The sequence below is a fragment of the Poecilia mexicana genome, unplaced genomic scaffold (genome assembly GCF_051168715.1).
Source record: "Poecilia mexicana isolate PSO_F unplaced genomic scaffold, ASM5116871v1 scaffold_17, whole genome shotgun sequence".
Lineage (NCBI taxonomy): Eukaryota > Metazoa > Chordata > Actinopteri > Cyprinodontiformes > Poeciliidae > Poecilia > Poecilia mexicana.
In genome coordinates this window covers 28,881,116-28,900,722 of record NW_028263386.1, presented here as the reverse complement: position 1 = coordinate 28,900,722, position 19,607 = coordinate 28,881,116, and the positions used below count along the sequence as shown (strand labels likewise).

At 39.9% G+C, this 19,607-nt stretch overlaps 1 protein-coding gene and 1 long non-coding RNA gene across 6 annotated transcripts in view; one reads left to right on the top strand and one right to left on the bottom strand.

Annotated features, from left to right (window-relative positions):
* Positions 1-18,999, top strand: part of LOC106912068 (casein kinase I) — a 31,920-nt gene extending 12,921 nt beyond the window's left edge. For 3 of the 5 annotated variants that reach the window (XM_088014488.1, XM_088014489.1, XM_088014487.1), the window contains 3 exons: positions 1,152-1,232; positions 16,656-16,762; positions 17,672-17,817. In XM_088014488.1, coding sequence (XP_087870614.1) covers positions 1,152-1,232; positions 16,656-16,762; positions 17,672-17,786 — 303 coding nt within the window. In that variant the 3' untranslated portion in view covers positions 17,787-17,817. Of the gene's footprint in view, positions 1-1,151; positions 1,233-10,504; positions 10,607-16,655; positions 16,763-17,671; positions 17,818-17,999 lie in introns of those variants that run through there. The other 2 variants (XM_088014491.1, XM_088014490.1) reach the window with 2 other exon arrangements.
* On the bottom strand, positions 14,162-14,370 carry LOC148154860 (uncharacterized). Its single transcript, XR_015765786.1, has 2 exons — positions 14,338-14,370; positions 14,162-14,246 (listed from the first exon to the last, which is right to left on the bottom strand). It is a non-coding gene; the product is annotated as an uncharacterized LOC148154860 (long non-coding RNA).
* Positions 19,000-19,607: the final 608 nt, after the last annotated feature.

Here is a 19,607-nt window from a genome sequence, read left to right as displayed (position 1 = left end):
TTTTTTCATTAAAGTATTTTGTTTCTTATACACAAACATAACAGAACTCAAAGGCACATACAAAATCAAGAGAATAATATGCCCAGAGCATACAGTTGAGAGTGACAGTAATGTTTTGATAATGATCCATAAGAAAGATGCAGACCTCATGCCCCTCACATGGCAACACATAGTTGGACATTATTCATTGTTGTAATATCCTAAACCTATATGGTCAATCATGTTGACATATTAATAGAATAGAATTTATTGTTTGTCACTGTACATATGTACAATGAGATTAAATATATTGCACCATCTGGACAGCAGTCTTGTCAGGAATATGAAAGAGTGAAGGTACAGGGCTACCAGGTAGGAGCAATGCTGTCACTACCTGTGACTTCATATGTTTGAGGATCAGCCCACAAGTCTTTCCTCGTAATTTTAAGATGTTTTCCTGGTAAAAGTGTGTCTTTATTCTGCTAATATTATGACTATATTCTTGTACTTAAACAAAAGTTCTTGACCTGGCCTCAGTACTGTGTCGTACAGCTCACAGAAGCCATAGTTGAAATAAAAGCCCCTTTTTGAAAATAGTTTTTCTCATTTATAATTTATTGTTATTAGAAAAGAAAGCAAGAAAAACATTGATTAAATCTGCACTGGCATGAATAAATCACAGATTTTTTATTTGTAAACCATATTGCTCAGCCCTGCATAAACCTGACTCGTCCTCATCAGCCTGATAAACATGCCTCAGCACTTTTTGATTAACATTCAGCTTTTGGAATCTTCTTTTTCTTTGCCTTTGGAAGTAGTTCTGTGTTCCTGGAAAGCTTCTTAGAGCTGGATTGGTCCAAGCTTTTGGCAGTGTGTGAAATCAGAATAAACAATATTCACTGTTCGTTTGTTCTAGCTAACAGAAAATACCTGTAGTGATATGTAGGCCTGTGTTAGTTTTTTTTTAAAGATTTCGTTTTGGCTCTAGTGACCTTTATATAAGAGTGATCAGACAGGAAAGTGGGCAATGGGAGAGGGGAAAGCATGCGGGACTCAAACCTGTGACAGCAGCTTTATCACTGCAGCTCCCCTCTGTTTACACAAAAATAATCATGTTGTCAGCTGAAGTTGCACAGTAACAAAGTGATTTTTCCCTCCTGCTCTGTGTTTAGCCGACTCCTATTGGTCCTGTGGCAACTGAAACTCCACTTCAGACAAGCAACCGGGAGAAAGCACCTCAAACCAAAAACCAGGTACACGCTCATGAGAACAAATACAGAACTGGGTAAGAGTTGTGCACAGATGGGCTGAAAAGGTTAATCAGAGTAATTGATCATAAAATAATCGTCAACTAATTTAGTAATCGATCAATCGTTAACTGAAGCATATAGACTCAAAATTAGGCCATTTGCTTAAAGAACAACATATTCAGAGCAGTAATTAAGCCAAAACTGTACAACGAGTAAATGCATTCTGCATAATTGATATGTTACTCAATAACTAAAAGAATCCTTAGTCACTCGTCGGCTTACTCAAAGCCAGTGAGTAGCCCAGTTTTGAGAGTCAGTCTGGGCAGCGAGCACTAATCCCAGGGCGGCGCTAGAAGAATGGGTGCCGGTGCCGCAGCGTACGGCCAGTGTTCTGACTATCTGTCATACCTGTAAATCCAGCATACCTTGTGGTAATGCGCACATCGATGTTATGTCACATACTGCTTACTCAGCAGATTTCTTATAAATCCGTCATACCTGTAGAAGTTTCATTTTGTGTGTTTTATTTCTCAGAAGTTTACGGTAAATTTTATTTAATTAAGCTGCTATGTTAATCAAACATATTAACATAAATTACTTTTGCTGTTTCCAATATCGTCGCCAAACTGTAAACAAGACATTCGTCCCGTTTAGCGTCACTATTACTACAAATACTGTTTCACTACAAATTTAGTCTCCCACGGGATATTTTGTCCCTGTAGCTAATCTACCTTTTTAATATTTTAATACTTCTTTAGAAAACTGCACGGAATATGTCCTAAAAAAAGCTCATGAATAATGCTGGATGCTGACCGAAGCTGTTCGGCAACAAGCAGAACAACACCTCTTTCTGGACACTGTGTGGAAATAACTAGATTTTTCTTATTTTATTTTATTTTATTTTTTTACCGTAAGCTTCTGAGAAATAAAACACACAAAATAAAACTTCTACAGGTATGATGGATTTATAAGAAACTTAACATCAACGTGTGCATGCGCATTATCACAAGGTATGCTAGATTGACAAGGTATGACAGATAGTCAGAACACCGAGTCTGCAAGGAGCTTGATGGCCCCATTAAGAAACCCTACAGTATTTTTAAACGCTGCATTTTGTTCCAGCAGCTCTATTTGTAAATCTAGTCCAAGACGAACATGTTAAGTCACAATTTTATTTAAGTTGAATCTGTCGCATCATTTTGTCCATTTAAATGATTAGCTTTATAATTAAGTCGGTACCTTTTTCTTTTTTTTTACTTTGTATTCTCATTATGTTTAGTTATACTCAATAACTAAAAGAATCCTTAGTTGTAGTCCTAATTCATGGTTTAACATAATTCATCTTAAACCATAAAAAAGAGATTTTCTCTGTAGTAGTTACACAAGACACACTGCACTGCTCATATAGAACTACTCTCTCATTTTGCTAATATCAGTCAGCTTCAGAGAGCTTCTTTGACTGTGCTTGAAAATGCTTTGTGTTCTTTTTTCATTTCTCCTTCTGGTTTCCATTATTATTTTTCAGCAGGAATAACTTGCTTAACTTTCATCAGCAAGATTTTTCTAGATGCAGAACTCAGGTTCAATGGAACCTAAGAAAAATGTTTTTTTGTTGTTGTTTTTTTATCATCTTAATTCATGGTAACTAAGTCAGACAGTTAGTGCCAAATTTGTTCAGCCTAACTAGTGACATCAGCAAAAAAACTAAACAAAAACACAACGGTGAGCTAGCGTAGGTAGTACAGCAGTCTGGTCAGCAAGTTAGAGGATTCCTCTGTTTTGTGGGTTTGTTTTGAAACTATAATGCTGTAACTGGCGCTGGTTGGGAAAGCATGCAGTACTACAAGTTGCTCCTGGGATCACTAGTGGTGGTTGCTGGGGTGCCAAAGGAAGTTTCAATTCATTGTCTGAGCAACCTGTCATGTGCAGGACTTCCCCCAGAAAACTTGCTAAGCCTGGTGGTCGAGGAACCGAGGCGGCCTACTGGCGGTCCACTGTGTTTTTGTATTAAAGGATGTTAAGTTGACAGGAAAAGTAAAAATATTACTGGATAATTAGATGTTACAGGAAAACATCGCCATTGAAAAGCTATTTAAACCCACAACTAGTCTTAAAAACAACTAATCAAAAAATACAATTAAAATGAATATCTAATATTTGCACTTCTGTTGAATCCAGAGGTTCCCAAACTTTTTCTCCTGGGCCCCCAGTGGTTTCCAAACATTTCCTGCCCCCCCCCCCATGGATTACAAATAGGGAGAGTTAGACTCTGGCTGTCTGGTTGAACAATGTGTGTGAGCGGGGGCGGGGTGGTGGGTGCGGGGCACGGACTTCCTGTTATATGATGTGTGTCCGTATAACACACATCGGGTGGGCGGGTTCTTGGGAGATTCTTAGAGACTCCCTCTTACACCCTATATATACCCCTCGGACCCCCCCCAAGCGCACACAGTGCGCACAGCATTCATCATTGTTTTTTTGCTTTGTTTTGTTTTTCATTCATCCATACCACTTCCCGCGCCCCCCCCCCCCTGCATTCGGGGGGGGGGCGTGCCCCACAGTTTGGGAACCTCTGTTTTAATCCAAATTAAGTTAGTGGCTCCATCAGGCCCCCCAGGGCTTCAGGGGCCCATAAATGCTAATATTTTAACACAGACCACAGATTAATAATTGTAACATTTGTTTATTGGAATTATCAATGCTGCTGAATTTGATTTAATAGTTTCAGTATATTCATCCATCCATCCACCCATCCATCCACCCATCCATCCATCCACTCTCATCCATCCACCCATCCATGTTCTGTACACCCTTGTCCCCTAGTGGGGTCAGGAGGTACTATTCCCTATCTCCAGCTAAAGTTCCGGGTGAGAGGCGGGGTACACCCTGGACAGGTCACCAGTCTGTCGCAGGGCAACACAGAGACAGACAGGACACACAACCATGCACACACACACTCACAACTAGGGAGAATTTAGAGAGGCTAATTAACCTGACAGTCATGTTTTTGGACTGTGGGAGGAAGCCGGAGAACCCAGAGAGAACCCACCATGCACAGGGAGAACATGCAAACTCCATGCATGTTAAGATTTTAAGGAACTGGCAAGTTTAGTTTGTAAAAGTTCAAAGAACAATATTCATAATTAAATTGTTTTGTTACCACAGCCACAATCTGATGCTGAGTTTAGTCTTTGAGTTTAAGCTCTGTTTGTTCACAAATACAAATTAGTAATCTGCAATTATAACTGATTGTTTTTTAGGTTGGCCAATTAAACTACTCCCACTCTGCCATATTTCACTTATTCTAAACACAGAAGCTTTTAGAGGTGCTGATGTTTTTAGCAGCAAGAGGTGCCCTAAGTCAGATTCTGCTCCAGGTCTCATACAGCCTTGGACCGGCCCTGCATGGTGAGTTAAATCAGTTGCACTGCGGGCAGAGATGCGCAACAAAGGGGAGATTTAATTCAGTGGTGCTAATGTGGCTTTAGTAGCTCTTCAATTTCTGTCTGTTGAGTTTTAATAGCGTCACATAAACTGTTCTGGTTGCTCAAGTTTGTTTCTATAGTTTCTCAGATATCCGCGCGGCCGTGCTCATTAACTCTGGCTGACTAAGTGGACAAAGCATTTGATATGGTTTGTTGCATCGTTTAGCCAGAAAAATAATACTAAAAGTAATACTAAAATAATATAAAACCAGCGTGATGCGTGACTCAGAGGAGAGCATGAAATCTCCTCACTGGGCTGAACCTGCATGATAAGGTTAGCGCCGGTTCGTTAACCACTAATGCATCGGCCAACTGGGAACACATACATAAACTTTACAGGGAAGACAGAGCCGGGCATGGCGAGCTGCCAGGCTTATAATACACTGGGGGGAAACCCTGATGTGGACCTTCTGATTGGATGAATTATGTATTGCCTAGTAAACAATGGCAAGGATTTCATGCCGATTTCTGTTACGATTTCCCTTTCCAAAGGTCTTAAGGGAACTCCAATTATTAGGATGGCTCTTGAGGTAATCCAAAGAGAGTCCTGTCGTGTGTTAAGAGTGACCTCGTCTTCTCAGGACGGTGATCTGTGATCTAAAATCTGGAATATTTCACATGTTGGATTGTCTTGGCCTGATATTACAGTGTGTATTTGATGTTCCCTGATGACAAATGAGAACCCAGCCTGTTGAATGTGACGTGTAGCTAATCAGAAAGCACGGTGACGGAAATCCAGAATGGAATCTAAGATACACAGAAAACAAAACAACTTGCCAGGAAGCACCAGAATGTCCTGTGGATGTTGGAGACATCTTTGTCTTGTTTTTTTCTCTGTTAAATATATTTCACAATCTATCGCCATTGCTCTGAACTCATATTTGGTCTCAAGTGGTTTTGAGAGTTTTTCCATCTGACATCTGAATGTTGGTAAGTGAAATGGGTTTGTGTGTGGTGTGTTGCTCCTGCCATGTAAGGTGAGGTAAGGTAATTTTATTTATATAGCACATTTTCAGCAACAAGGCAATTCAAAGTGCTTTACATGAATTAAAAGGAAATGCATACAAAATAACAAACCAAAGGAAAGGAAAAAAAAGAGGAAAGAAAACTAATCTAATGTTCTAAAGTATGTAAACTAGATGCTCCTGTTCAGGGTTGCTAAGTATCTAATTCCATTTCTAAATAGTGAGTACTCTACAGTTTCTGATAAAATAAGCTAAAGAGTGACTGATCTAAATCCTTTTCTGGGTTAAAAGCAATAGAAACTAAGCAGTGACTGTTCCTGTTAAGTATTTCTGGATTCCAAGTTCGTAGTTATTCTAATTCTAATTCCATTTCTGGGCTGTATAATATTGATCTAAATAGTGCGTACTCCACAATTTCTGATATTACTAAGAAACTAAAATAATCCTTTTCTGGGTTAAATAGGGAGTACTCCACCGTTTCTAGCAAAATAAAACAAAAAATAGGTAAGGACACAGTAGGGCAAATGGCAACAACAAAGGGCAAAACAAAGGCATGAGTGAAGGCAGTGACGTCAAAGGGCCATGAAACTAGGTTGCTGAGGCTCCTGGCAGAGTCCGATAGAGGTGTTGTTATCAAGGAATGATGTCCTTAGGAGCATTCAGCTTCGCAACTCCATGGATACAGGAGGGGGTGAGGAGAGAAGAGCGCTGTGTTTACATATCTTCAAGGAGATTAGAGATATGCAGCCCTTCCAAGGCCACATGGGGAAAGCCAATTCAGAAACAGAATGTCTTAGGTCGGGTAGATTATAAATTTCAGTCTTCCCTAAAGTCTCTCCGATACATCTCAGTTCCCAATCATCCAAATTAGTTTGGTTGTTCCACTGAACCGAAACTAGCAACTTCTCCAAGATCGATTCCATCCCGTTAGTGAGTTTTAGAGTCCTCGTCTCTATCCACACCAACAGTCCGAGTGTTCGCTAGTTCGGCCAAGTCCCTCACAAATTTGTAGATAATCCAGGAATCCACAAGCTCCAAACAGCAGAAATCCTGTTATCATGAATAAATCCAGGGTGAATCCCGCTGGGTGTGTCCCTGCAGCTGGACATCACACACTGTACGACCAAACCTACTAAATGCTAGATTTTTTTTATCGCCATGTGAAGGGTCTCTCAGTTTTTGAATTTTCAAATCTTGATGTTTAAACCAGGTCTTATTCACATAGACCCGCGTCCTTTGTCAGACAGTGTTTATGACTGAACTAGTGCAAAATTCAGTCAGTTTTCATCCATGAAAGTCTTTCTGCTATGGTTTAGATCAAAATTTGTCACTCTGATAAATCCAAATACAGGCATTTCTGTCACCAAGCCAGGCTCTCAGTGGCTGTGTAAAAGCTAACAGTAACATTCATTCAGTAATCCATTTCCTGTACATTTCTGTTTCTTGACATTGTGCAAGAAGTGGGGAAACAAATCAGCCTCTCCACTCATAAACTCAAAAGATCTTTAAAATTTTTATTGTTGCTGTGGTGGCGCAGGGGCAAAGTATGACCCACGTACGGAGGCCTAAGTCTTCGTGGCAGTAGTCGCAGGTTCAATTCCTGGCCTGGCGACATTTGCCACATGTCTTCCCCCTCTCTCATTACCCTGTTTCCTGTCAACTACTTTCAAATAAAGGCCACTAGAGCCAACACAAACCTTTAAAAAATGTAATTGTTCAACTTTCCCAGCTCTCACCAGGAGCCTAATTAAAACTTTTTTCTTTTTCTTTTGTAGAGCTGTGTTCATGGGTGTTTTCCTCATCCTCACGGCTGAAACACAGAATTGTGCTACAAACATCAGATGCCAACTGCAGTTATCTGCAGTTGTTGTAGTTTCAGTGGCTATTCACTGGCAGCTGATGTTGTTCCTCATCCTAGTTTTTTTTTTCTTTTTTTTTTCTCTCTCTCACAAAAATGTTGAGTCAAAGTCTGTGATGAGTCTTTATTGAGCACAGGTACCCAGTAAAGCTGGTTACTGGTCAGGCTGGACCTGGCCACTGTGTGCCAGTCTGAGTGACATTCTATCAGCCATTCTGCTCCTTTCATAGACATTGATTATATACCAGATAGAACTGCACCTGTCTAGTTGTTTTTGAGAAATGAGTATGAAAAAATGTTTGCATTTCCAAACTTTATTCCCCATTCAAGTCTCAGTGTCCTTCCTCATATACTTCCTGTCTCCTTCCTTCCATCCTTTCTTACTTTCCTGAATTCTTTCCTTCTTTCTCCCTACTGTCATACTAATCTGATTTCTCATCTGTTTCCTTCCTTCCTTTTGCACTTCCTTCATTCTTTTTTATTGAACTTTTATGTTTTGTATTTTGAAAGTTATTTAATGGAAAATTGAGTCTTGAATTTTCAGATTAAAATATTAGGGACCAAATGTATGCCAGTTTGTGGGCCAGACCTCAAACTGGCATACATTTGACACCTGATTTTTCCTTCATTACTTGGTATACGAGCAAATTGCTGTCAACAGCTACTGAAAAGCATCAGGGACAAATTGGTACACAACACAAACCCATTATGTTGCCAGAAAATAATGTAAACATTCCTATAAAATGGTCTCCATGTTATAACTGAAGTTCAGAATTTCTATTTCAGCTTTTTAAGCAACCTTTTTAATTAATGGATAAACAGCCTGCTACAAACACTTCCATATTAGAGAAACTGGATTTAATTAACCAAGAATGAGCCAGCTGTGATGGATTCCCTCTGACCTTCACTCTGAAGATGGCTTCAAAGCAACCCTCAGTTTAACTAGTACTCCCATTGAAGTTGTATGTCTGTGTTTGGGGATGAAGTGTAAGGTAATGACTGCTTGTCGAAAGCTTTTCTTTTTATTGGTTCAAGAATCTGAAGTCTGACACTGATATTTGGTACCGAAGGAGAGATCATCTAGAAAGGAGAGTGTGGCCAAATAATGTGCAGCATATCATCCTTCAACAACCCCAGATGTTTTCTAAACTTTTTCTTTGAAAGGGTTAGGGTATAGTTTATAGCAGTGGTTCCTAAAGTGTGGGGCGCGCAGTGCCATTGTAGGGGGGCAGAGGGGGGAGGGGAGGGTTTGCAGGAAGCAGTATGGATGAATGAAAAAAAAAACAGTTACACAAAAGTGTTTCATTGTAAAGATGGTTTGTAGTGTGTTTTGTTGCAACCTGAAGTGTGAAATAAATTTCAATGGAGTTTGAAAACAAAATATGTGTATAGGTTTATGTCTGGTTGAACAGTGTGTGTGCTCAGTTGATTGCTTTTTCTTTTTTTGGGGCAGGAGGGTTATTGTAATCCATGGGGGGCCCAGAAAATCTTTGGGAACCACTGGTTTATACTATCAAAACTCAAAGAATGAAATGATTGAATTCCTTCCTAAGCAAGTTGCAAATTGGTCAGTGCAAATTGCCAGGAGGGTTTTATTAGCAGTGGAAGTAGTTGTGCTTGGGTATAAGTCTGTTTTCCTACTTGGGCTTGTGTGGCATGAGATGTGATTCAGCAAAATTTGCAGCAAATGCTTGAATGGTGCAAAACACACACACAAACTAAATGCAACAAAAAGTTATGCAACTACAGGAAATGGAAGCAAAATAGTAAAAATAACAGCAAATATGAAATGCTAAAAACTTGCTTCACAAAACAGAAGCGGTCCAGACCACTAGGAGTAAAGTGGAGTAGGTAATATTAACTATGTAAATATGCTGCTGTTCTATAATATTGTGAAAGGCTGCATGTTTGAATAAGACATCAAACATGACAGACCTTTTCTTTCTTCCTCCAACTTTCCTATGTACATCCTGTCTTTACTGAGAGTGTGGTCCTGGTCCCATGTATTTTGTTTGTCACCTCCCCCTGGTGGTCTGGAGCCTTTCTGTTGGTGTGGAGTTAGCAGATTTTCATACTTGCTGTTTTTACCATTTGCTGCACTTTCCCTTTTGCTTCCATTTCTTGTGGTTGCAGATTTTTGCTTCAATCGTCTGTTATTTCAGCATTTTTTTGTTTGCAGAGTTTTTCTGTTGCATTTGATTTTTGTGTTTGTGTGTTTTGGAGTACGCATTCCACATGTGTTTGCAGCGCCATCGTAGTAAATGCATCTGCTGAGTTTACTATCCTGTTGCCCCATAAGTGTATTACAGTTCCTTATACTGGGGGATGTCTGGATCTGCATTGAGGAGGCAGGCTTGTTGAATGTTGCTGGATGGGCTGCATCAGTGTTTTCATACAGATGGCTGACAGTTGGATAGTCTGCTGTTGTTCAAGCCTGGGACCATGAAGGTTCTCCCATCTCTGTCAGTCGTTGTGTTTCTGTGAGGGTGTTGGTGTTGGGACAGGTACTGGATGTGAGAAGGTGAAGGAAGAACTGGGTCTTAGATAAACCCAAAGCCTGGAGCATTCAGCCATTCCATCCCCATTTTACTTTCCTTGACATTATTCCTGACTGAGTTGGCACTGCACAAGTTGGGAGTTCACTAACCTGTAGAACCTCCAGTGTGTTCTTCATGAAGCTTCACACATGAACACTTATCAGTGCAAACATACTGTACTGAATTCCTCCTGTGTCTCTTTCACCAAATACTGACTCTGAACTCACTGTTTTTTTCTTTTTCCAATTTTTTCTCCTTTCTCACCTGTGTTTCACCGCCTCATGCTTTCGACTCTTTTGCTTCACTTTTATTCAACACTCCTCTGTCTTCCACTCATTTTCTCTTCCTAACTCATCTACATCGCCCTCTTTCTTGTGTCTCCTCCATGTACGTTTCTGTTTTCCTGGGATCGCCCTCCTGTCTCCTCTAGTCTCCAGAGGGGAAAGGCAGTGAGTCTCAACCCACTCCAGTCACCAACCAAGAGCTGCTGGGCTCCCACCTCACTGCTGATAGGCTGGGCGGGTCTGTCCAGGTACTGAGAGGAAGGGTTAGCTCTGCTGGCTTTCTGTCTGTCTGCCTACTTCTGTCTGTCTGCATGACCCTCTTGTGTCTGGAGCCAGGCTGACTGTGAGGTAGTGTCTTTGCATAATAAATTATCCCTACAGATGGGGGTGTTTCTACAGAAATTCAGAATTGTATGTATGTGTATATATATATATATATATATATATATATATATATATATATATATATATATATATATATATATATATATATATATGTATGCACCACATATCCTTGATCTGTCCACAATTATTTTCCTGCCCAGATATTAACTCATACTACTTCGCAAACTTTTTCTTTTATGTCGACTTTTCTCAATTTACTTCGTAAATCTTTTAAAGTGGTCCTGAGAAATAGCCAGAGGAAGGATTGGAAGGATTTTTTTGTCTTGTTTTTGTACAATTTTAGAAAGAATAGAGTTTATGCAACTACACATTAACACCTATGAATCACTTAATCATACAAAACACTAAATTCAACATCTGGAGGTAGTGTTGTTGTTCTATACTAAATGGCCAGCTCATTAAAGAAACATTGGTGTCATTAACATGTCAGTAACATGACACATTTCACTGTCAGTATCATAACAGTGAAATGTGTTGATATGAAACAGAACTAATGATGCATCAATTAGAGATCTATGGCCAATTTCCGATGTCCAGCATTGGGAATGCTCTGACCTGATTTCTCTGCACAAATGACCAGCATTCAAAGTTTGATTTGAGACTTTTTAACCATCCATCCATCCATTTTCTTCCACTTATCCGGGGTCGGATCGCGGGGATAACAGCTCAAGTAGGGAGGCCCAGACTTCCCTCTCCCCAGCCACTTGTTCTAGCTCTTCTGGGGGAATTCCAAGGTGTTCCCAGGCCAGCCGAGAAACATCGTCCCTCCAGTGTGTCCTGGGTCTTCCCCTGCTCCCAGTGGGACGAGCCCGGAACGCCTCACCAGGAAGGCGTCCAGGAGGCATCCTGACCAGATGCCCGAGCTTCAACTGGCTCCTCTTGATGTGAAGGAGCAGCGGCTCTACTTTGAGTCCCTCCCGGATGACCGACTTTTTAACATCATCATTAATTATTTATAGTGAGTTAGAAATCCCTTGCTATATAAAAAGGTTGTAATATTATAAAATCTAAATAATGATGGTTCTGTTTTCGTGGTTATTGTTGTTAGCATTACTGTTAGCGTCAGTCTCTGGGCAAGAATTAAATCCTTCTCATAACTGACATTTCCAGAAGACTGCCAACATTTTATGAGACACAACAGTTTGTGAGATTGAAGGACTGCGTGTCTAAACAGGTGGTGAGCAGCACAGGAGCACCACAGGGCACTGTACTCTCATCATTCCTTTTCACTGTACATGTCAGACTTCCTGCAAAAGTCCAACTTCTATCATCTGCAGAAATACTGCGATTATTCTGCAGTTGTCGGGTGAATCAGAGATGGACAAAAGGCAGAGACCTGGTGGAATGCTTTGTGTCATGGAAGGAACAACCATCTCATCTTCAAAGGAGATGATTGTAGACTTCAGGAGGAACAGGGTTAGATCAAACCTTATTTCCATCGTGAGAGAAGTGGTGGTTGTGGAGTCGGTGTTTATCTGGACAACAGACTGAACAATAATCATTTGCTGGGGCAGCAGCATCAGAACCAGGGACCTAAAAGCGCTCAACAACCTGATAAAGAAGGCTGGTTCTGCTCTGGGGATGGCTGTGGAACGTCTGGAAATGATGATGCAAAGAAGAGAGTCTTCAGTCAGAGGCTTCTTCAGATCTGCAGTAATACAGACTGCTCCAGGAGATCCATTAGCATCTACAACAACTCTTTGCAGAACCTTGGATAATTAGAGTTGCAACAGCGTTTCATTTCCCTTTGAGATTGATAAAGTATTTTTGAATTTGAACTGAATTTTCAAGTCTAATTCTGTAACAGAGATTGAAACTGAACAGACCAAATTTACCATCATACATTTAGTCTTCCTTTGTCTACTTTCTCGCGGCAGAAAGTGGCCGTTTTAAAGTAGCAGCCTCAATGAATGGTTGACATGCCTCTGTAGAAAATACAGTGGACCTATAGTGTCCATAGCTGCCCACAAAAAGGTAAAATTCTCAAAGGCCTTGAGATCCGCTCTAAAAATGCTTATAGTTGCCTATTTTAGTAGGCAAATACTAAACACAAAAATATACCCTTATATGGTATAAGGATGAGGATAAAACACCTCTGTAGCAGTGTTGTGTTCAAGACCACCTAACCCGAGACCAAGACAAGACCAAGACCAGAGCGTATCGAGACCGAGACAAGACCAAGACTTTTAGGGTCCGAGACCAAGTCAAGACCAAGACCGAGGAAAGTCGAGACCGAGTCAAGCGGCCGTGCTACATGACACAATAAAATGTAAAATATGATCGAAATTGCTTCTCAGAATAATCTGAAAGATCCATATTCCCATAAAAACACCTAGATATTAAATACTTAATACATTTTACCAATATTAAATATTCCATTTCTGTGTTACAATGTGTGATGGTCTCGTGCCAACCCTAAAAACATAACGCCCTGGGCATTTGCCCATATTGCTCATATAAGAATCCACCACTGTTGCACCATTAAACATAGCAATTGAGGCAATGCCCTGATGGTAAATAACGCTCAACTACGAACACTGACCAAGGAGCAACAAGCAAGAAGTAACCAAACAGAAGGCGCTCACCGTGACTGTTTTCACTCTCTATCCCAGTACATGAAGCCAGGTAGTCTGACACCATGGCAGACATTACAGCTGCCACTTTGAACAAAAACAATCAAAAAGCAATGTGCATGCTCTGCGTGCTCTTTCGTTCTTGTGTTTTGTTTTAGTTATTTGTTAATTTAAATATCAACGTACATAATAAAATAATGATGCAGTGTACACAGAGCATTACTAGAACAAAGAACGGGTGTTCTGTCAGGTCAGATCGTCATACGCTTAGCACGAACTCACGGTGTTCTGTCAGATCAGCATACGTTGTCAGATAGTCTTACGCTTAGCTCAGACATGCATACGCTGTCATTACCATATGATTTTATTTAATCAGCAACATAGAATCATGACATAGATCATCACACTTGGTTATTAACAGTTGTATGGCATCCAGCTGCAGCCAGACCTACTTTAAATACACTTTGAAACCACGACAACGCATCTATCTAGTTATCATATTATGTCATATTATAAACAATTTAATGACTTATTTTCGTCATAACTTGTTGCGTATGCTGAACTGACAACTCCACTGACGGTCGGACTTCTTAAGGCGCATGCGCTGGCATGGTACTCACTGCATGTATGCTAGGAACATAGAATCATGACGTAGATCTGTTATTAACAGTTGTATGGCATCCTGACTTAGCGGTTAAGTGAGTTTTACACGGGCGTGTGTTGTAGCTGACTCCAGCTGCAGCCAGACCTGCTTTAAATACACTTTGTGTAACCGGATCCTTTTCTGCGTTGTGCTGGTTATTGAGTGAACAGGCCGTGACACAGTTTGTCTTTTAAAAGATGATTCTCGGTTTATTTCTGTCAAGAATACAAACAAAACAACCGTGTTAAAGGCTGCCCGCTCCAAGTCCTACACAAAACAAAAGTATATAACAAAAATTAACTTAATAGATCTATAAATAAACTGAATGTATTTAGATGGAAAAATAAAACGCACACACCTCTCCCGCAGGACAACATGACAAAAGGGGAGGGCTAAGGGGCACAAACAATTTAAAGACAATACCACAGAAGAAGAGATAAAAAGGAGGGGCTTCAATCTTAAAGTAACACGGTTAAAACAATGACAGAGGTGTTTCAGTAAGATAAAGGAACAAGACAAATAATCAAAAAAAGACATTTTGTGTAATTATAACAAAAGAGAATTACAACCAGGTTACATTTGCAACCATGACAACACATGTATATCTATATAGTTATCATTGAAAACAATTTAATGACTTATTTTCGTCATAACTTGCTGCATATGGTGAACTGACAACTCCTCTGACGGTCGGACTTCTTAATGCCCATGCGCAGGGATGGTACTCACTGCACGTATGCTATCCTGACAGCGTATGGCTATCTGATAGAACAACGGCTCTCAGTGAGTGACACTCCAGTCCTATCTAATAAATAAAGAGCCGTGGAAAAGAATCAACTGTTTCTGAATGTCACATCACTATATTGCAGACTTTTGGACATAGCGTTGTCCTATATATGCGACAAGTCAGTCAACATCTCCGCACAATAATTCAGGCAGTGAGTGACTTTTTTTCATCACAAATTCTTATGTGTCTCTGTACAGCTAGCTTTGCTAGCATCATGTCAACGGAGCTTACCTTCTTTGAGCTACTTTTCTAAGTGACGAAAATAGTTAGACGTTGTCCCCATCGTCTCTGAAAGCGAAGCGCTGCTGAGTTAGCTCTGGCCATCGGATTTCTTACTATTTATGCAGCGCTATTATATTACTGACGATTAGACAAGCATTTTCTGCCGCTGAGAGGAAACCACTGCGCATGTCCTGGAGCGCCGCGTGCGAGTGAAAGGTGGGGAGGGGAGGGGGAGGGAGAATGAAAGGTGGGGAGGGTGGGGGGAGTAACACGTAGTTGCTTGGATTTTAATTGGTGCGTTTTGCATCCACTGAAAACAAAGATGTTAACAAATAAAGTGGACAGTATGCTGCACGTTTAGTGATATTTTCACAGCTGCGGTCTCGACTGGTCTTGAAATAAAATGCCGAGTCCTCAGAGCCCGAGACCGAGACAAGACCGAGACCAAATGCGGTCGAGTCCGAGACCGAGACCATCAGAAAACGGTCTTAAGACCGGACTCGAGACCAAGACCGATCTCGAGTACCACAACACTGCTCTGTAGCATGTGATGCACATAAAACTTCTACTTCTGTTCATTTATAGAACCCTGCCCAGATTGGTCACCACTGGTCACCAAACACTTGACTTCATAAACTCCAAGCAAAACATACAAAATAAAAAGCACACACAAACATCTCTAAACTAACACTTTATCTAGTTTCAACAATGACTCCTCCTAGATAAGCATGCAGAGACAGACAGTCACTTGCGTTGTGTCGTTGACCTTACAGCAATCCCTGATACCGAGCATGCATATGGCGACGGTGAATAGGAAAAGACCCCTTTTAACAGGAAGAAATCTCCAGCAGAAGCAGAACTGGGCTTACTATGAGCAGCCATCTGCCATGACTGTCTGGGTGTTGGAGAAGACAGAGCAGATATACAAAAAGGAAACTGAACCAGGAGTACTTTCTAAGTTAGAGAAAAGTAAGACATTGTCTGCAGGAGCTCCTTTACTTGCTTCAGATTCCAGATATCAGATTTGTTTTTCACTCCACTTGTACAGGGGTATTGCTGCATTGTATGTAGAAGAAATTTGGAAAGGATTTTAAAACCTGGCATTTTAGCAAGGATGTGTTCACTTTGAGAATTATTGAGTCCGTTAAGATAAAAAAGGATGATTTGTTTGAATCCATAAAGCACTTTTCCTTGAGTGTCAATATTAAGTCATTGAATGATCCAGCCTTTCTTGCTGAACAAATGGAAGAACTTCATGCTTGTGTTGGTGGAGTATTTCTGTTGTTAGATAGAGATGTAGTATTTGAGTTATGATGATAGGATGTTTCTGCTAGAACAGCACTTTCTCTGCGTGCCTCGTATTAGTAAAAGCAACAGTTACTGATTGATCTTAATTACAAAGAAAATGAAGGATTGTTTGTTCAGTGTCACCTTAAATCTTCTACTCTTCATTGATGTATGACATCACGTAGTGATTTCCATGGAAACACTGTTGATCATGTTGTTTAGTTGTTGCTTCTTGCATGCCCTATTGTCCAGTTTCACAGGTAATGATGGGCAGAATTGCTTTTTTATTTTTGCACTGACCATGTTGCTTTGTTGCCACTGAGTATAAGAGGGATGAGATGATGTGCTCATCCAGATTTTCCAAAAATTCTGTCCTCCAGGTGATGAACTCGACCAATGGAGAGCTGAATACAGACGATCCTACTGCGGGACATTCTAACGCACCAATCACAGCCAACGCAGAGGTTGAAGTTCCTGATGATATAAAGTAAGAACACACTCATATACACACACTGTTCAGTCTGTACTTTCTTTGATTCACCCTTTGTGGTCGTCCTCCTATGTTCTTGTTTAGATTGTAATTGATTATTTATGTTGATATGTTTATATAGGATGAATCACATTTTTGTGTTTCTGTGGAGAGACAACTACTGAACAATTGTCTTTTTGTAGAGAAACTATTATTGGCTGGTTTCCTTTTACTTTTTTCACCCCTAAACTGCCACCCTCAAAACGCTTCCATGTTAATCAACAGATCCATGAGAACACGGGTGTCATGACAGCTAAGGGGTTAATTTAATTTCCAAAGTTAATTAATTAATAAGGATTTTAAATCAGGAAATATAGGACTACTGAAAAGGTTGTCCATGTACTCAATATTTACTCATTTTACATAAATTACAGCATCAGTGGTGGAGGTGCAGAAAAAAATCAGTTCTATAGAGAATTGCAAATCCTACTCCTGGCAATTTTGATTTGATTCAAAAATAATCAAACATCTATTTTAAAATCTGTTTGAGATGCAAGTCCTTGCTGCTCCTACTCGGCCACTGTTTATATTTTGAGTAATTCATTTTTTTAATTTAAGAAAAAGCAGGGAAGTTAAGCTAACCAAATACTGGTAATTTAAGTGACAGACTTTTAAGCACAAACCTATTTTTGTTTAAATATAAACGGATGAGATTTGATACAGTACAGAACTGTATAGAATTTTAAAAAATAATTGTTCTATTTGTTTACACAGTTTTTTCTTCTTGTCAGTCACATAATTTAAACAGAATCTCAGGACCGTTTGAGTAAAAAATGTGGTTTCTCAATCAAAAACAGTTTCTGAATTGAATTGTGGTCCTAAAACTTGACATTGAATTGCTGGACTCTGATTGGCATCTCTAATCAGTTCATCGTGCTTTGGAGGTGATCACCATACCACCCCAGACCCGCCTTCAGCACCAGTCCTGCTCCAGCTCTGGATCGGCTCCAACTGTTTAAAAAAATGTAATCAGTGGATTTGATTATAAAATTACTGTTTGCAAGTTCCTAAAGATGAAACTGTAAAGTTGTTTAAATGTAACTGAATTTTGATATGTCTTGAAGTGACAGGCCAAAGTAGATCTACTTTGGCCTGTCACTTCAAGACATATCAAAATTCAGTGAAGTTGTGTTCCCTGTGAGCATAAAGCAGCTGCTGCTGTGGAAATCTTTCTGAACTGACTTGTATTTTTCAGGTGCTGCTGTTTCTTTAAGAGGAGGAAGAGGAAAGCACTACAGAGACACAAGTGAAAGAGACCAGAGAGAAACCTTTGCTCTTTTCTTTGTCATCTTTTAATCCCCCTTCCTGATGTCTTTTTCAAGCCATTTTTCTTGAACTCTTCCTCCTCTGTTTAGCCCTCTCCTGTACCCATGCAGTTCCCTTGTTAGTCTGGAGTGACAAGCGGGTGGTCTGCTAGTTTCCTCTGGGCTGTATAGACATTGAAAGGCCTTTTCCGTTTCACCACAGAGCATCAAATATGCCGCCTGTTCCAGCAGTGGACATATTGGGACAATAAAGGAGTAAATGACAGATTATACAAGCTAATCATCAGACTGGATTCAGCTAATCCACTGGAAGACTGACTGATTTCTTTACTTTTTGAGTGTTCTTCCTTACTGACTGGATCAGAAGACAAGTGTATTTCAGGAGATCCAGACAAGAGGACTTATAAAGCATGAATCCAGAGACCACGTGTGCAAACAAAACACGCACACAAAAATCATGCTGCACATTTTGTCGAGCTCATCATAAAGAGACTTGATGGACAGAGATGCAGTTGATGCACATAGTTTTTATTCCCTGGGGTGAAAGAAGTTGCACAGCGAGTGGCCTGGTCCCGGTTGTAGAACGGGCCGAGCTCGGTGCATTCCTCATTCACCATCAAGGGAAACCCTCACAACCACCAGAAAACTCAGAACTTAAGAAAAGATGTTTATGTCAGATTTATGCTTTACCCTGACTTTGAGTTGTAACTAAAATAAGACTGTTCTCTTTTCATTTTTTTTCTCCTTCTGAGTTGTTCAAGTTTGTTTTGTAGCTTCTAGTGTGATCCTCAGAATGTATTTTTTTTAAATAACTTTTGAAGTTTTTCTTTTGGTTTCCCTCTTTTTCTTTCAGTTTGAGGATGGAGAGATGGTAATGCCATTAAAAAATAAAACACAATAAAAAGCTATCTTTATTGAAGTGACTACAAACATGTTAGATTACCTTCTATTTGTTGGTAGTTCTTGAATTAGTCTTTTTTTTTTTCTTTTTCCATATTTCTGCATTTGCATATTTCTAAATTGTGGCTTTTAGTGATGCAGTCATCGGATATTTTGTAACCTGTATTGTTTTTAGTCAATTCCCATTTCCGATTTTTTAAAATTTTTTTTAAAAAGTTAGCATTTGGACAGTAAAGTTTTTAACTTTACCAGAAAGTTGAATAAAGTAGATTAAGCAAATACAGTAAGATCCTTTAAGTTATGGTGTAGAGGTTTCCTCAAGATATCTCTCATCTTTCCAACACTAGTTTTGTCTCAGAACAATTACTAATTTTTGCATACCTCAAACTGTAGCCTGACGGCATGCATTGTGTCTTACTTGAAGACACAGTTGCAGAGTGACTGAGACAGATAGGGTGGTGGTTCAAACTCACAACCCAGCAGTTAACAGAACAGACCCCAGCGACTTCCTGAGCCACTGCCACCCCAGCGTCACTAAACAATGGACAAAAGTTTTAATTTCTATAAATACAAAGTGCCACTAACGATTTAAAAATGGGTTGTATGATAAAATGAAACCTACCAGTGTCTGTTGCGCT